At 42.5% G+C, this 18,886-nt stretch overlaps 1 protein-coding gene across 1 annotated transcript; it reads right to left on the bottom strand.

Annotated features, from left to right (window-relative positions):
* Positions 1-1,307: 1,307 nt before the first annotated feature.
* Positions 1,308-18,391, bottom strand: cldn19 (claudin 19). Its single transcript, XM_080495060.1, has 5 exons — positions 17,682-18,391; positions 9,817-9,981; positions 8,955-9,039; positions 8,132-8,278; positions 1,308-2,199 (listed from the first exon to the last, which is right to left on the bottom strand). Exons 1-5 carry the CDS (start codon positions 17,902-17,904, stop codon positions 2,151-2,153), a joined length of 669 nt encoding a protein of 222 aa, XP_080351186.1. The 5' UTR covers positions 17,905-18,391; the 3' UTR covers positions 1,308-2,150.
* Positions 18,392-18,886: the final 495 nt, after the last annotated feature.

Genomic DNA, 18,886 nt, shown 5'->3' with positions numbered 1-18,886 from the left:
TTGTGGCGTTTCGAGGAAAAGACAACAACTGTTCTCCACGTCATGTTCCTCCACTGAGGCATGAATGGACAGCTGTGGAGACTTGGTACATGTGGCTTCTTGGTCTGATTGGGATTCTCTCCCTGTCTCCACCCCACAGAGAGCAGGAGGGCCTCCAATCAGATCACCAGGCAGCTTCTCCAACAGACGATGTTGTCCACGATGGTGCCCTGGCTCACACTGGTTACCACTTTCCATTGCTCTGCAGACTTCAAGTCTCCCAGTTCTTTGTAGAACAGAGGTTCTTGTCCAACATTTCTGGACATTTGTGAGCAGTCTCTCTGGGCCGGCAGACCAGTTCTCCAAGCACAAAGAACTGGCCAGTAGAAAATGTCTGAAATGTTTTGGGGGTTTTTTTTAAATCAATGTTTTCTTTCAACAGTCAACACTTCAGTGACTTTGTTTGTGGTTTGTTCTTCATGATGTACTTTTTTTACCTTGTTTGTTCTGTGTTGCATCAGTGTCATCAAAATAAATTCCTCATATTGTGTAAACTATACTTGGCAATAAACCGATTCTGAAGTTTTGTTGTTTTTTTTAATCGCAAAACTTTGTGACATTATGGCGGTTTCCTTTTCAATTTTTAAAGCCACAAACTTAAGCTGTTTAACTTTAACTTTAGCCAATTTAGCTGTTTTGATTGAACTACTGAAAAAAAGTGATGGGGTGTATTACTTTTTATTGATGATTTATTAAAGAAAACCTCAATTTCCAATAAAGAAACGTATGATCTGTGAAAGCTTCAGGAAGCCACTGCAGGAGGGCTGATGAGCCAAATGTGGCTCCAGGGTGTTGATGGGACTGGGTAAGCTGCACATAAATGGCTTATTCTGGGATCAATGAGGCTTGAATTTTCAGTCTCACTCAAAGGGTCTCTATGAAGATCTGGAATTTTATCATTCTGTGATTCACTATCAAAAATAAAAATACTTCATTTAACTCATGGTTTTAACCAATGTTTACTGATTTCAAGTGAATAAAACAGAAAACTGAAGCCTTGATGTTCTGCATCTGCTTCAAGCATGTGCCAGTGCACCTCTGGGAATGTGCTACAGTCCAGTGGAGCAGAAGTGGAATTCCACGTCTGTAATTATTGAACAACAGGGTGCAAAAGAAGTATTTGAGCTGGAAAGGAGAAATCAAGTGGAGGGGTGGTGGTGGCGAGCAAAAAGTCAGGCGGGGGCAAAAAGTGAGGGTGATCAGGAACTGAGTCTGAGCCGCATTCACTTTTTAAATCTCTGTTTACTTCATTCTAAAAGACACAGACAATGGGTATACTGTGAATGAGATGATACACAACATAGAGGAGGTAAATATTAGAGAAAGGAATGGCATGGTAAATAAATGCAGGCTTTTGAACACTCAGAGACCTGAGTGTTCCTTAGTACAAGAGACAGCACGCGGTACAGTACATCCTTTCGAGTCAACAAGACGACTCTGTCGTTCATGCTAAATCCTATTGGCACTTGACAGAGGAAAAATGAACGTAGTCGCATATCCTCAATCCAGGTTGCTTGGAAACAGGAACACAGCTTCTTAGACAGTAAGGCCTCGTACTGGAGATATTGTGTGTCTTTAATAAGTAGTGCTGGAAAATAACTTCACATTCATTTTCAGAAATCCAGACAGAACAAGGCAGAGAAAGTGTGGACACACATCCCTCAGATAGGATGGACGACTATCAAGAATCCATGTAGTCAAACACATACATGTGCACAAACATATGTTATAAGGCACTGTAGTAAAACATTACATTTGTAGTGGGAAAAAAAAAGAGGAATGGAGGTGGTATATACACCTGGGCATTTTAACATGTTATGGAGGACATACCCTGAATATGACTGTCTCTCCCAAAGTCAACAATACAGGCAAGACAAGGATACCATGACTCTGAACCCCTTCAAACATCCAATTCATGAAATTTCAGCTTTCAGAAAGACTGTCATTTGAGCTGCTGCAATATACTTGAATGTTTTCTGTCCGTAAATTTGTTCTTGTCTGTTTTGAATTCCTCAGTAAGAGGCTTGTTTGTTTTGTTTTGTTGTTGTTGTTTTTTTTTTTTTTGTCTCTTGACAGAATCTAAACCATGGTAAGGCCAGAAGACTCCCAAACTACAAGTACTGCTCCCTTTTCTCTGGTGGGGTACTTTTAACATTTGGTCTGCAATTCAAAAGGGAAAAAAAGACACGTTTCAGTCAAAGTACAGTCACAACAGACAGTTAAACCCAAAGACATTTACAAAAAAAACCAGAGATCATAGGATATAAGTGAAATCATAAATCAGCGCAACAAAATACCCACAACAGTGTTTCATATCATGGTTAAATTTCAGCCAAATGCAGGACAGATGGGGGGGAGGGGGGCTGAAGGGATGGGGAGAATGCTGTATGGTGAACACCTCATTTCTTAAAGAAAAGGTCTGATCACAAATTCCTTTAAGAGTCCATATTTACAGAAAAGGCTCAGATGCTGAGAGAAAACAGGAGAATTGGGTAAATGAGATTTCTGTCCCCATTCAAACTGATAAGGTGCATAAGATACTGAGAAAAGCAGGGGATCGTCTACGAGAGGGTTTCCAAATCTGGGGCAACGGGGAATCAAGAAAGGAATAGGAGGCGTGCGACAGTGGTGGGACAGTCGGACAGTCCTCGATAAAAACGCAGGGGCTGATCAGTCAGGGAAACTAGTTTCACTCAACAACTCTGCCCTGAATTAAGAGGAGAGAAGAAGACAGAAGACAGGATAAGACGACAGGAGGGGAAACACGAGACACATAAAGTCGCACAGCGTTACTGAGCCAGCGGGATGATGGTGACGTTAACGGGGAGGGTTGGAGGAGCTGCTGCTACATGTCAGCTGGCTACGGGTTGAAGAGATTACTTTTTCTTTTTTATTGGAAATAAAAAGGCTGGAAAAGCACATTAAGTTAGATTTTGACGGCACACTTGAGTTCGCTGTAAACCTCAATCACTTGTGTAAGGAAGGACTTTTGTGTTGATTGGTGAGATTAGCTGACAGGGTTGACATTACATTAAATACAAAGCTATGGTAAATTTACCTAAACTAGAGATGCACTGAAACCACTTGTGTAAAGTACGAGTACTGACCTTTACCTACCGAGTACCAATATGTGTACTTATTAATTGCCATAAAGCTTTAAAGCTCAAATTCATACTCTACATGGAAACAATGTGTGAGGTTACGCATTGCTGCGAAACGGCTTCTGCGTCGACACTACGTCACCTCCAACAGCTTGAAGGTTCCGGTATCCGGCTGTGTACAGTACGAATAGCAGCTACGCTGTGCCCTATGTGGACTGTAGACTGTAGCCCAAGAACCAAGCTCGCTGTGAGCCGCCACACACTCCAGCTCACCGTTAATGAGTGTCTCACTCATACTTTAATTATGTTTAGCATGTAAGCTTCACTGGAGTGTGAGCCCCAAAACTCTTTAGCATGTAGTATCGCATGTGTCTAAAGGGGGAAGGTTGAACTATTCTGGCTTGAATATAGCTTATGTAATGTAAATATCGAACAACCCAAACGTCTTCAACCTAAAGAGTGAGAACCATGAGAAAATGCCCCTCCTTGAGGAGAGGAGGTTAACTACAGGGTCAAGAATTCTACACTGTGATTGGCTCAGAGAGGACCGGAAGTGGGTCATGGGTTGCAGGAAGTATTCGCACTATAAGACTCTGGGTATGAAAAGTTCCTCCTATCTCCTTATCTATCCTGTGTTTGTGGTTGAAACTGTCTCTTTTCTTCACTTTAACTGGAGGAGAGAGCCGGACCTGTACGACCCACTGGTCTGTTGTCCTGAGCCCGTCAGTTTGTTAATGTGCAGGACACCTGGAAAATATTTAACAGCATGTAGCATGTAGCACGGCTCCGAGTAGAAACCTCCTGATCCCACTGAGCAGTTAAACTACCGAATAGCATCGGGCTAACTCTGCTGGTCTGAATGTCTCTGATGATTCAGTTAGTGTTGTTGTATCAACCTTCTTTTTCCTCCTCTTGATATTTTGCCAGAACATCATTTACAATCAGTTTTACTTTTGCCATTCTCATTAATATTAAAGAATCTACAAATCATGGTCATCACTTGTCTTCTCTTGTCTACCTGCTGCTGATGTTGCAACATCGATACCCAGTACTGGTATCGGTGTCTGTGCTTCCTTAATGTAAACACTATTAAGACTCAATCTTTGAAGCATCTTTAAACTGGTCTGTCCAACTTTTCGAATTCATCTGTTTTCTTCCTGAAGCAAACTTTTCACTGTCTCCTGCTAGAAAGCAAGAGCTAAGTTAGCATAGCATAAAGAGTCATTTGTTTCTGAGCAAAGGATAGAAAATCAGTTTGCTGGCTCTGCAGATTCTACCTTTTGTTGAAGTTTTTTTTAACCAGGTAGTGTGATAGCTGTTTTGTCATCCTTATACCCTTATGTGTTGTGTCCTGACTCAGAAAACTGCAGCTCCATAAACGAGTCTTGAGGTACCAAAGGAGCGCTTGTTACAGTCAATATATACATGCCGAATGTCAGTTAGTATTTAGGATTTGTTTGGAAGTTAGATCACTATCCAACTCTCTGCGTTTTCTCTAAAAGTGCCATTGGATCACATTTAATGGATGAGTATGGCTTGGTTATCATGTTTTATATTTAATTCTCAACCAGTTAAAGTTAAATTAAGACAGTATTTTCCAAATTGTCTTATATATTTAACCAAATGATGCATCCCTTTTCCTCTGTTTTTTTAGTCTTTGGCCATAGCTTTGCAGGTAGTTTTCCATGCTTGTTGTTGAGCAGTCATTCAAAGCACAGCTGCTACGGTGGAACAGAGATGCTCGACATCTCTTTTATTTACAAGGATTCTCTAAAGGCCCACAGCCTTCCTGCCATTCGGAAAAGAATGGAGCACTCCACAAACAAGTGTCTTCCAAGAAGAGAGGCCTTATGACCAGGAAATGGGGCTACAGGGACCTATTCTGAGAAAAGTTAATGGCTTTATTATGTGGAACAGTGACGGACCGTCTCTTTCAGAAACTCAAATAATGTGCGAGCACCAAGGGGCAACTCAAGAGCCAATTTAGCTCTACACTTGAATTTTACAAGCCCTAATGGAGGGATAGCTGCACTCATCTATTGTATCTTAGCTGCAGGGATTGGTCACTGGCTTGCAAAACACCTGTTGGCTGGATAGGATCAGCCACAACATTAAAACCACCTGTGCCATAGTGGTGTATGTCTTCATTTTGCCACCATAACATCTAAGTGAGAAGTGAAAATTTGTATTGCCATGTCTTGTACCGTGATAATAGCAGATGATCTCTTAACCCTTTAAAAGATCTGTAAGTATATACTTTATAACTTCAAGATATGCAGGAGCACAGCAAGAGCATTCTGCAGCTTCCGGCAGTCTCTGCAGGAGGGAATCATGGCCATGAGAGAATCTTCCACCTTGGGAGTCGGTATAAAAACTTTGTAGATACAGTGGATCCACACACCGGTGTCATGTAAACGGACCCCCCCAAACGTGAAGAAGGTTTTGCGGATACACTCGTATTCGTTGTTGTGTAAACGGTAACTCAACTTAAGGAAATAAACTCATGAATGATGCCGATTCATGTCGATCATCGTCACATTTAAGTGGCCAAATGCGTGAAAAACTCTGATCTGAGTCCTGCTGTTTGCAGGAGATCTGTGGCACTATTCTCCTTTGATCACCTGTTGCAGGGAACACTTATACCCAATGTGCTTACATGGGCATGCAATTTAGCACGATTTATACATGATTGTAATAAATCAGACTTGACTTGTTATCATTTCTACTAGAGTAGTTCTCTGGGGCTGGGGCTACATGGTCCACTCCACTGTAAAACCTGGATGCCCAAGTTTTTCTCAGCTTGTAAACCCCAGAAAAACCTAAGCAGATCACCTACAATCGATTACAATCTGGTCCTCATTAAAGTCACTGACATTCTTGCAACAATATTTTATTTCTTTTTGACGCTGCAACATTTTAGCTGCTCAGCACCTTGGCGCGCACGTTCACACTGCAGGGAAATGTGACCCAGTTCAGGTTTTTTACTCACAAGTGACCCATATCCAACATGTTTTGAGGGTTTTTGTGTGAAAGCTCCAATTCCAATTTTTTCACACCAGACCCAGGCCTCGGTCACATGTGGTACCAATTCAGATTTTTTTTTTTACATGCGACTGCTTCATCATTGACGTGTGACTGACATCACAGATAAACTCTGGAGGAAGCGGCTCCGCCAAAGTGTTAAAAGCTGAGCTCTCTTTTTTCCTCATCCTCCTTCTTTTCCTTGTCATGTTGTCCAGGTTTTGTCAACTCATATTTGACAACCACTTGAAAATGGATCTACATGGGCTGACCTTTGTTGCCAGGTTTGGTGGGTATTCCACAATTGGAGGGCCAAATTCTCTATTTTTTAACTTTATTTTGTGCATTTGTGTGTTTATGGTGTGTTCTTATTCCACATATAGTTTTACGCTTGATTCCAACACAGGCTGAGATTTGGGCTGTTTGGAGAGTTTTACACTGTATAGGCTGAAAACATTGAGTCACGTCTGGCAACCCTGGTACTGATCGGCGTGCCAGCTATATTTACTTCAGTCAACAGCGTGCTGTGCACTTGTGCTCAAACCATCTGGTCTGATCACACTCACACGGTAGTCTCACGTAATGTGAATGAGCACACAAAAAAATCGGATACCAGCAAATAATTGGAATTGGGCATCAAGACCTGCGGTGTGAACGTTGCCATAGATCTTAGATCTTAGATTCCAGTGTAATGAATTAATTAGTTTTCGTTTGCTTTGTTGTGGCTGATTGTTGGTCGTGGTCAGTGTGTATTCTTTTCAAGTCAATTATTCAAAAGACTTCTCAATATTTTCAGTATTATTGTAGTTGTATAGTGTAAATGCTTGAATCTTGCACATGATGACTCGTTGTAAGTTTATTTTTAGTGTCAGAAGTGTGAAACAGATTAGATCTCGGACATTCATTTGGTTACATGGCAAATAATGAGAGGAAGGAGTGAATGAATCTGCAGGGATGTCATTAGTAAATGCATGATGATACATGTGGGTGAGAAACTCCACTCTTTTTAGTGATAATCATCAACAGCATTCATACTCATTACAAGCTACACAGACAATTTCAGCCAACAGTTCACCTTCATTCCTCATTCCAGCTTATCAAGCAGTTCTGTGAGATGCAAGTATAGAAGAAGAAACTGTGGTGGTGCAAAAGGCTGCTTGAAGCCTTTGTAGCGCTGAATGCAGCTGCTTCTTGGCTAATTCAATGACCCATGAGCTGTTCCTCTCAGGTGGAGAGCCACTTATTGACATTTTGTTGGCTAAAGTCTGTGTTTTTTGGAATGATAATTAGATTTAATTACTTTTAGGTCAACAAGAAAACAAGTAAAATGAATGATTTGCATTCCAAGCTTTGGAAAAGTATAAAAATGCGTAAGAGCTATTTTCAATTCAAAAACACCTTACAACTGGAAAGACAATGTTCTTGATTTTGCACAGTGGTTTTTTTTTTTTTTTTCTTTCCAGTCCAACTGCACGAGCAGGGTGTGAATGCACAAAGCAATATAGAGGTAAGTCACCAATACAGCTCCAACCAGGAAGCACAGGACATGCTCGTAACTTCTGTGGTGCTGGTGTTTAAACATTACTCTAAATGATGCTCCTCTGTGTTCATTGTCATGTACATTCAGTGATAACATCAAGGCACTTTTAGATTAGTTGTATATGGAGCTGGATGATTAATAACATGAAGCCTGCTCACGCATATTCAAAGCTTATAAGGCTTTTAGCGGCAAGAATATATACAACTGTGAAAACGTGCTTGTGAGAAATACCGTCTCCGGTGTGTTTCTGCGTAAGAATTCAAGCAAGTGAGTGGCATTTATTTGCATGTGTGCATGCATGATAGTCTTTTTGTTTTGTTTAAGCAGGTGTAATTTCAGGGGTGGAAAAGCAAGTGTCTGAAGGAGTGCCAAGCGTATCCTCTGCTCTCTGTTTGGGTGACTGCTTCAAGGGTTTGGGGTTTACACGTACTCCCTGGCTGTGGAAGGCTGTGATTGGCGGTAATATTGCTGCCCTCGCATGTCATCTTTGGAGCAGGAGCAGCACAGCAAGGAGCCGCCCAGAACCGTCAGACTGGCCGCCGCCCAGCCCACAAACAAGGCCGAGCCGAATTCGTACCTGCAGTCAAGAAAAACAGAAATGACTTTAGTGGACCGTCTTACATTTTCCAACATTTTGGGCCAACAAGGTATCTTATAGGAGCTTAAACAAGCCGAATGCCCAAAAAATTATCCATGACTAATACCCAAGAACAATTCACAATGAAAGGTTCCAAAACATCAAGTAACAACCAAAAACCTGATTAAAACGTAGTTATTACTTACCCACGATGTTTTCATCACTATTGACATGGACTATATACACTTATTTTTCATCTACTGAGCATGTGTGCAACAACTTGTTACTATGGCAGTGGTGTGAAGAACCAGTAGCAGCATTTCCACCGTCGATACGGAGATAGGGCCCAAAGGTTTCCAAAGAGTGTAATTTTCCCCAAGTCAATTGAGAAAACTTCCGCCTTGGGAACCGTTTCCCAAAAGTTGCATTTTCAGTTTCAACAACCACCATTGTCGTGTAAACAGACACCGAAAATGCAACAAAAGTTTTGTGTGTATTGTGTAAACGGGGTGTCAGTAGACAGTCGCTAAAACTGTGTAAATTGGAAATATTTGATTTCCAGTTGTTCTGATGAACGAAGGTAAATAATTGTAACATTTATGAGGTTTTTTACTGTTGACCTCAGCACTTTAAGGTGTGTGTTGATGCCTATTTGGCTACTGGGTAGCGCACATACCTGGCGTTGGGCGGTGTATTTGGGTTGAAGAACTGATAGGACACCTGGGTGGCGTACCAGGATACAGACACCAACGTGCACAGACCTGCAAGCAGAGGAAACAACTGTTTCAGTGCTTTACTCAACCCACAAACATTTGAAGCTACAACAGTATAGAAAGACAAAACCCTCAGATGGAGTATAATGTTTAGTAAATTTCAACCTTCTGGGTTATGCATGCAGTCCAAAGCTAATGTCTCTCAAATGACCACTTCCTGTTTACATTCTGCAACTCTAATTACATCAAGGATGCCTCAGCGAGACATTCCAGCCAGAGAAACACCAAATCACCCCAACTAAATCACTAAGGGGTCGTCCACACAAGATTGCCGGTTAACCTAAATGAGCTGTTTTTGGCCTATCATCCACATGGGGCGGTTTTAGAAGCGTGAAAACCGTTTTTTTAACATGTGTCTCAGAGTGGGGAAATTCTAAAACCGTGGCTCGTGCCACTCAACCCACTGGGGTGTGGACGGAAAAGACGGCAAAGACGATGATCTGTGGTAAAAAGATGACTTAATCCCCCCCACCCCCAACCCCCTCCCCCCACCACGGTCCGTGATGTCATCAAATAACCACAGCAATCACGGACTACAAGCAGCATTAGCAGCGTTTTGGTGTGTTTGGTGAGTCACAGCGCCCCTGAAGGCCTGGCATGTGTACTACATGTCCCGAAGCCTCGTGTTGAGCCGTGCTCATAGTGACATTTGGACGGAATTTATTTCATAATCTTGGGGAGAAAAAATATTGTTTCGCCTGGTGTGGATGTGGCCCAAGTGTCTTTTGGGTGGAAAACTTGAGGCCAGCTGAGCAAGAATCTCACCTGCGAGCAGGAACAGCGCTCCTCCCGTCACGGCGATGCGGGTCTTGGTAGACGGGTTGTTATCGCCCACTTTGGTGCACTTCATGCCCACCACGCTGACGATGATGCCGATGAAGCCCAGCAACACCGATATCACCATGAGGGCTCGGCAGGTCTGGATGTGGACTAGATGCAGATTTGGAAAGGAAGGGTTGTGGTGTGGGTTGATGATGCAATAGAAGATAGGAAATGCAGGTAGAAAGGGATGGAGGAAAGTCATGAGGGGGTAAGGGGACAAAAACAAGCTTTAATAAGTCTCTCAACACAAACAATAATGATAAATGAATGAAGTGACTAATACTAACTAATGGAAAATTACAAGCATTGATGACAAGGAGATCTTAAGGAAGAATCCACCTCTGTTCTTTAGGGTAAATTCAATCTTCTCTCTCTCTCTCTCTCTCTCTCTCTCTCTCTCTCTCTCTCTCTCTCTCTCTCTCTCTCTCTCTCTCTCTCTCTCTCTCTCTCTCTCTCTCTCTCTTTCTTGGGCCTAAGCTTCTCGGACCTTAAATGATCCTCCTGATCTTCTCTAATGTCCACTGTGGTTCTTGTCTCTTCAAAAATCTAATTTGCTTCCCACACTGATTTCAATGCATACATACATAACTCAGTGGGAGCAATATATTTACACATATTCATGCACACACATACATGTGTACGCAATATTGGCAAACAGGCGATGGCTGTAGGTGGGACCAACACAGATGAACCTCTCTTTCTCTGGCACAAAGCAGCTGTAGGAGGTTCTGCTTTACATGTTGCACACAGTGGGATCTGTGTGGCCCCGTCACAAAGCCAGATTGTTCCCGTGGGGCTGTCGCCACTGCCACAACTATCAGACGCTCTGTAAGCAAGACTGAGTGCTTAAAGGTCCCGTCAAAGTCCTGACGGGAGCTTACAGCAAGCAGAGGGGATTGATGATATCCCAAAAGTCATTGAAGATGTGTGATTGCTGTAAAACATGTTTTAACAAAAGGTTGGCAGGAAAGACCAGTCGCTTTAGTCTCACATAATGAATAACTGTGCATTTGTCAAATGGCATCTCTGATCTAACCAAACAGAGTTGGATGGAACTGAATCCAAGACGACTTTCCTCAGTGCCATCTTACTAGTGGTTGTTTTGGACCGTGTTGTGCTCTCTGTAAGAAATACACGGTCAGAGGAGTTTTACCTGTTTCTTTCCAACAGTGAGACGCATTTGAAAATACTTCTCCAGGATCATATGGTGAGGTCTGAAGTCCATCTAAAAAGCTAATTTATCATCTATTCCAGAGACTCTAGTTGTGCTGAAGGAAATTTTTTTTCTCAAAAATTATGAAGAAAAGTTATGGTGAGACAACGCATCATGATGACAATTCACTATTCTGATACCTTCAGACACTGTTCCAACAACGAGGGCCACTCTGCCTGCTTCCTGTAAGTTTTTGACAAACTGTTTTATTTTTTCTATAATACATACAAAATACAATATAATCTCTGTGATGGACACATTGGTACAAGTATTTGGCTGCACAATGGCTTTTACCGATTACCAATGTGGAACTAAATAGATTGAAGCAAATGTGGAAGGTGGAGAAGTCATTTTAATGGTAACTTAAGACAAATCCAAATTTATCATAATCTGCCTTCTGTTTGTTTCATTCATCGAGACTTACAGGGAACTGGATCTAATTCTGTCTGCAAACATTCTGGGCATGGCATTAGCCCATCACAGGGTAACGTATCACTCAATGGTGAAGGCGAGCCTCAGGTTTCAATGTCTACAAATTTATTGACAAGACCAGGTTGAATTGAACCCAAAGTGATCTGGGTTCAATCCAACTCGTTTAAGACTCATTGGGTGACTGAGATATTCATAGAATGTTTCCAAACATGAAGGACAGAACCAACTTCAATTGAATTGCATTATGTGATCAAGAAAAAGAAAATGCTTCATAAAAAGCGATTGTGTGAAAAAAGCCTGAGCAGCAAAGTCATAATTTGTCATTGTGACAGAACTACACACACCATCATTCATGGCAACAGTTAAGCAGCATTTCAGAAGTCGATCTGAAGGGACCTATAATGGGAGGGAAGAGGATGGAGTGATGTTTGAAGTGGGCTTTATGGCTCCACTGCCCCTTTTGATGGAATATCTGAACTCTCTGCAGAGAAAGGTTCAATTATACTTTCGTAATGTTGTTTTTCATGGTGTCCAGTACCCCCCCCCCCTATCTCTTTCTTCTTCAGAGAGTGAGCGGGCATTTAAGCTAAATGACAACACTCTGACCTGTTTCACTGAAAAGCCACAAGGGCATTTGGGGACCTTTGGGGTGACGGCGAGGCTCGAGGGAGGGAGAGAGAGAGGGGGGGGGGGGGGGGGGTGGAGGGGATGGACTGGTCCTCTCTTTCTGCTGCCAAGTTTGGCAGTGCCAGCCACCAACACTGTACAGTCTCTTTGTGAGATCTCTCATGGCTAAACGTAATATCTGTTTGCCCAGTCAACGTGACACTTGGTATAGTCAACACACTAATATGATGTTCTCTGCTGCACCACACTTCAACCAGTTAAAACTGAGTTTCACTGAAAATGATTTCCCTTCCGTTAACTCGATTCTTCAAGTATCCCAATTGTTCTGACTAATCAAAAGAACCGTGGTAGCTGTTTGTGTCGGTTACTGTGTGGGGCCCTGTGCAGTAGCCCAGCTCATCAAGCTCTGTAGAACAAAGTGGCAATGTTTTCAAATGATATATTTCCAATTGAAGGTAAACACTTCTTAAGCCCTTCTTGCAGGCAACAACACATCACACCTTTCCTGCCTTTCCTCCACCGGCTCCCTATCTATTTTAGAATTTATTTTAAGATTTTGTTAATGACTTTTAAAGCTTGTCATGGTCTCGCTCAAGTTATATTACTGACCTGCTGACCCTATACAAGCCTGGTCGCAGCCTTAGATTCTCGGATCGAGCCCTTCTGGCTATCCCAAAGTCAAAACTTAAATCTCAGGGTGACCGTGCACAATCTACCAGGGCCCCTCAACTTTGCAATGACCTGCCTGAGGAGATAAGGCTTGCAGAATCAGTGATCTATTTTAAATCTCTTCTAAAAACCCTTTTTTGTACAGACTTTTATTTGAAGCTTACTTGTTTTATTCCATTTATCTATTTTTACTCAAAGTTATGGCCTATTTATCTTTTATATGCTCTCTCTTTTTAGCCACCAAGGCCTTTGAAGTTTTGTCGCCAAAAAACGTAGTCTGCAATTTCCGTCTGTTTAATGACTGCTTGTCTCCTCTGTCTCACCCGACTTTTATATCTGTGTTTTTACTGGAAAGCATCTTGTTCAACAACTGTTCTAAATAAAGTTATTATTATTATACTGAGCCATGCAAAATCCCATTCATGGTCAAGACTAGTCAGGGTCTGTGATATTCTTTAGCTCAAAGAAAACGTCAAACTGCTCCAACAATGTGGATGTTTAGTTGTGGTACTGAGGTCCACATTGACAAAACTGTATTTGAAGGTAGGAAAAGGTTATGACTAAAATCAGGGAATACAAAAGAAGAACATGAAGAAACATTTCAGCATCACAGGGAACCAAACGAGTGACCTCCTAGTTATCAGCTCACTCCACTAACCACTATGGCGCCATTGTAAACTGTCAAAAACTGGAACTAAAGCTGGATTTATTGGAAAGTATTGCAATACAACTTGGACTTATAAATATGTATCCACATACATGTTAGTATTATCATAATGGTTTTATTCCCAGTGGTGAGCAGTCAGGGGCAGCAGGGCGAGCACTGCTGTTCCTGTCAAAAATATTTTTTTCTCTTTTTTTTTATAAGTACAAAATGATTCTGAAATCTGTGTCTGGAATCAATTAGGCTGCTTGTTCAGTATGCAACTTTATCCAGAAAACGATTATGTTTCGTGGAGGTCCAATCTCCTATGTCCTCTAAATGCATCACAACTCTGTTCCTCTGCCAGGGTGACCAGAGGAAAGCATTGCTGCCCTCTGATGGAAGCTGGATGCTGCTATTGGGTTAAAATGTTGAGTGACAGTATCATCAGCCAATCAGATTTTGAGGTGTTATTAACGGACCGCCTTAGGGCCAGCAAAGTTTCTCGCGCTGGTCTTGGTGTCGTCATTGAAATGAGCTTGACTGATTGGCCCATGGGCAGGTGGCGATGACGCTCTGTTATTATCTGCTACTCTGGAGTGATGGCGGCTAATTTAACAGTAAGATCGGCTGTTACAATAGCAGACCCGCTTCGGGACCTTTTTCAAGGTGCCCCTTTGCAGAAGAAATGAAAATTGTGAGTAGAGGAAGTATTTTGTTACTGCTGGCCCTGACTGAAACACCACCGCACCTTACTGTTTATTACAGTTTCCTCCCGATGCTACATTTTATCTATTAGGCTGCAGTATTGTTCTCTGTGCTCTACAAAGTCAGTGCAAGATGTGTTTCCATTAATGGATTAAATGGGACATTCACACAACGTAGCAGCAAACCAGAAGAACACTAACGAAATAGAGACTGACCTTCAGCATCCATCCCATTGTAGTTACGCTAGTGCAATATCTAGTAAATTGACTCATTATCACACTGTACAATCGCTGTTGTTAAGAGTACAGGATGTGAAATGTGTGTAGTACCGCTTGTGTACATTAGGTAGCAGTAGAGAGTCACTGTAGTACCCCGTCAGCCTTCATTCCAGATTTTTCATATTTTCATTTGGGGTTTTTTGCTCCTCATTACAAACAACTCCAGCCTCTGTTGTATCCAATATTAATTCGGATTGAACTGAGGAGAGATTACATCAGTCATGAAAACTATGGTCTGAGTTCCGACTGTCGTCCATTTATAAATGACCAACAACAAATTCTGAAAATATATTAGAATATGTTCAACATATGAAACGTGCCTGTGAACTTCATGCTGGTTCAGTGTGAAAGAATTATATTTCAAGAGGTCACAATGAGGGGTGGAAAAAAGTAGATTCCTTTTCTGTGTACCAATCATCAAAGACATAAATGAAAGGAAAATGAACAGTAACTTTCTATTTCTGGCCCTTTCAATAATATCTTACTGTTTGAACTGTAAATGCTCAGTGAAGAGTCAATTTAAAAAAAAGGTAGTTTCTGGCATGTATGAGAGTTATAGAAGCCACTTGAGATCTTTAGGTCCAAATTAGCATTTATTTGAGCACCTGGATATTGAATATTTTGACAAAGGCCTTTAAAATGCAAGCTTCGTCGCATTTATGAAAGTTCTTTGAAGACAATTTATACAGACAAATTAAGATTGTGACTTAAGCTTTTGCCGGTGACAGCCTGTTGAACCGTCCAGGGTGAACCCTGCCTTCACCCACAGTACGCTGGGAACAGCTCCAGTGCCCGGTGACCCTGAACTGGAGGAGCGTGAAAGAAGACGGGTGAATGGATGCACTTTAGCTTTTTCTCATGTCGAAACCAGTCTTTTGATGGTTTGAACACAGCACTTTGTCTCTGAGCTTTGGTCAATAAATTGAATCCTGTGCCCAAATTGTGAAATAATGTTGAGTCTGGATTAATCGCATGTAGAAAAAAATCTAATAGTTAACACTGCTACACTTCTGGTAGATTGTGTGGTTTAGATCTGCTCATGAGTGATTGGTAATCTACTTCTGACAGGAGGTGTGTTTTATTGCTGTTGGTTGATTGGTTGGTTGGTAGATCGGTTAGTAAAAAAATCAACTTCTCCCCAAGACAAGTAAATTGACTGAGCATATTTTATTACAGTGTAGAATATCTAAGCTACTTTTCCAGAAATATCTATATTGATGGAAAAAAGATTGTTATTCTTTGTGACACAACAGATTGGCATGTGGACGTCGACACGTTTTTGACTTGGCACTCGGATGTTCCCGAATAGAAAGAACTGTCCCTTCAGCACCACCATTCAAACCCTCATCCTCTGACAAAAACAATTGTTTTTAACCCTAACCCTAACCCACCCGACATCATGATCATCACCTCCTGACAAACTGATTCGTAAACCTCCAGCATTTTCCACCTCACTTGCTTGGCTGCATCAGCCGAGCGCAGCACAGTCTGGTGAACAATTATACCCACCATCACATGCTGCGCCTGCTGCGAGTGGATCCAGGGGAGAGGAGCGCCTTCGGATCAAACCGGTATACCGGATGAGTGTTTAATCAACTATCAGACTCGCGGCATCTTCCTCATGCGCGTGTTTTTCATGTGCTGTGTTTCGTAATCTGTCTGGTAAACAGCAGAATGAACCTGTGATTGATTGAGTGTGATTGGTCAGAGCAACGTGAGGTGAAATCTTCTGTACGGGTTTGTCTTCGGTGTGAATCTGTACACACTGGGCGTGTTGCTGGACGAGTGAAACAATGTACGCGTGTGGGGAAGACAGAGAGCATTCTGAGAATATCTCTGGTATCTGGCTCAACACTGTCCTTTTCTTCTCCTAACAGTCTCTATTCATGCACAAGGACAATACATCGTTCTTACGGCTGAAACCAACCCAATGAAGATGGGAGATTGGCTCGGGGCGTCCCACTGCACTGATTTCTACCGAAACTCTGTGTTGTTGCAGTGAGTCATCCAAGACCCCAACCCTAACCCTAAATGTTTGTAAAAGTGCCTCCAACGAAAAGTGTGGCTGGTGTGCAGGGAAAGTAACCACAAAGAGAAACAGGCAAACTGTTGAGAGAAAATGCCCTCAGACCCCCCACTGCCACTACCGCCACCACCTCTGTCACCATGCACCCTTTCATTACAATCTCTAATAGGATGATTTAAGCAGCAAGTAGATGGATGCATATAATCTGTGTGTCATGAATTCCAAGTCACAGAAAGGGGTTTCAAGATAGGAGATGACAAGATGATCATATTCTGTAATAATTTATGGTAAAATCCTACATTCCTCACCGTCCTCCCACCCTCCATCCCACTCTACATAAGCACTCCATCCATCCATCCATCCATCCATCCATCCATCCATCCATCCATCCATCCATCCATCCATTCATCCATCCATTCGGACACTGGAGCCAATTCCCAGCTCAGTATAGACGAGGGCAGGACACACTGTGGACAGGTTGTCAGTCCATTGCAGGGAAAACACAGAGAAGCCAGATGGAAACCCACACGCACACGCACACACACACACACACACACACACACACACACACACACACACACACACACACACACACACACACACACACACACAGGGAGAACATGCAAACTCGAAACAGAAAAGCCCAGCTGGTATTTGAACCCAGGACCAACTCGCGAGCCACAGTGCAGCTGGGTTTGGAGTTTTAACAAACAAAATTATTAAAGACGTCAACAGCTGCAGTGTTGATCAAGCCTTATAGGTTGCTTGCTAGAGGCAGCCCAGTTAGACATTGTGGGGGAATGTGTTCCTTTTGTTTTTCACTTCCAAGGTTGTGGGAAATGAATGGCTCCTCAAAAAACAAGTTTTTATGATATACTGAACATTTGATTAACGTTTGACATTATTTGTGTAAAATTCACATGCAACACATGCACATGCAACATGTCCTACAGAAGTATCCTGTCAAACAGGCAAAATAAAATGAAGTAAACTCAGAAAGACAACAATTTGTTGGGTAGGAGCAATTGAGAGATTTAAGAAAATTTTCTTTGTGATGCATAAAGTGTCAATTCTACTGAAATTTGCAGTCCAGCATGACCAAGTGAGCCTCGTGTTCAATGGAATCTCTTACAACAGAGGGTGTACAGAACATGTGAGCACTGACGACACAGGTTAGAACATCGTGAAGACAAATTGAAAAGTGGTACTCACTGTCCAGCGAGAGCATGGAGTCAAAGATCTTGCACTGCACCTGTCCTGTACTCTGCGAGGCACAACTCATCCACAGACCCTCGTACAGACCCACGGCTGTGATGATGGCATCGCCAGCGTACGACGACTGCTTCCACTGTGGCAAGGCGGTGGTGGAGATGATGCCAATCCAGCCACCCAGTGCCAGAAAGTAACCCAACAGCTGGAGACCCGAGTTGGCCATCCTTCTCTCTGCTTAAATCTCTGTCGTTCTGGTGTTTTTAATCCCTCTACTGCCCTTGCTCTTTCCTTTTCCTGGCTTTACTTATAAATGCTTTCAACTGTGAGTGTCGCCCCTCTGTGCAGTCTTTGTGGGCACACCTGTTACTTCTTTCACGCTTCTCTTCACTTTCTGGTCCCTCTGAACATGTCCTCCTGCCTCTTTGATTTAACACACATTTGTGGTGTTCTTCTGTTTCTCCTCGTCCTTTCTTTGCTCCTCTTTTTGTGCCCGTCAAGCTAGAAGCACTGACTTCCCAGTGTGATATCTTCCTCCTCTGGGTTGTCCCGCCTGATTCCCTGCTCCCACTGGGGATCGCTGGAAGTGAAAGATGGAGTTTTTGTTCCTCAGCAGTTCACTTGATCAAGCATTGTCTCTGGGCTGCCTCAGTCTCTGCATGGCTTCTTGAAAAATCTCTCTCTTTCTCTTGCTCACTTTCCCCCCACTACAATCTTTCCATCTGCTCCAAGCTTGAGTAGCTCAATGAGGGTGAGCAGAAAAAAAGGAAAAAGGAAAGAAAAAAAGAGGAACATGTGAACACAACAGGCTGACCATGATGGGATGGGGAGAAGGGCCTGGCTGTGATTGGACTCCGGTGCATTGTGGGAACGCCCACTGGGATGGAGGAGGGACGGGCTGATTGGGGAGAATAAGAACTGTTTCAAACAGAGGGGAAGACCCCCCCCCCCCCCCCCCCCCCCCAGACAAAAAAAACAAAAAACAGAGCTCAAGAAAAAAATAGCAGAGCAGAGTTAAAGTCACAATTTTAACACAATTCAGGACTCTCAATCAAAAGTATCAAATTAGATTAAACTTCACCATGCTGTTGTTGTTGGGGTTTTTTTTTTTAATCAAGTAGCTCACACATTGATCCTCAAAAAGTTTGGAACAATCGCGGCTGGGGGTGTGGTAAAGTGCAACAAACAGTGTAAATCAGCATCCAAAC

The sequence above is a fragment of the Blennius ocellaris genome (genome assembly GCF_963422515.1).
Source record: "Blennius ocellaris genome assembly, chromosome: 4".
In the NCBI taxonomy this organism is placed as follows: Eukaryota; Metazoa; Chordata; class Actinopteri; order Blenniiformes; family Blenniidae; genus Blennius; species Blennius ocellaris.
This window is presented reverse-complemented; position numbering and strand designations above follow the sequence as displayed.

Excerpts from the sequence above, each read along its gene's own strand:
- cldn19 (XM_080495060.1), bottom strand. The coding sequence starts at position 17,904 with ATGGCCAACTCGGGTCTCCAGCTGTTGGGTTACTTTCTGGCACTGGGT. Across the intron at positions 9,040-9,816 it reads AGCGCTGTTCCTGCTCGCAG|GTCTGTGCACGTTGGTGTCT; the intron begins GTGAGATTCTTG and ends CTCTGCTTGCAG. Across the intron at positions 8,279-8,954 it reads AATACACCGCCCAACGCCAG|GTACGAATTCGGCTCGGCCT; the intron begins GTATGTGCGCTA and ends TCTTGACTGCAG.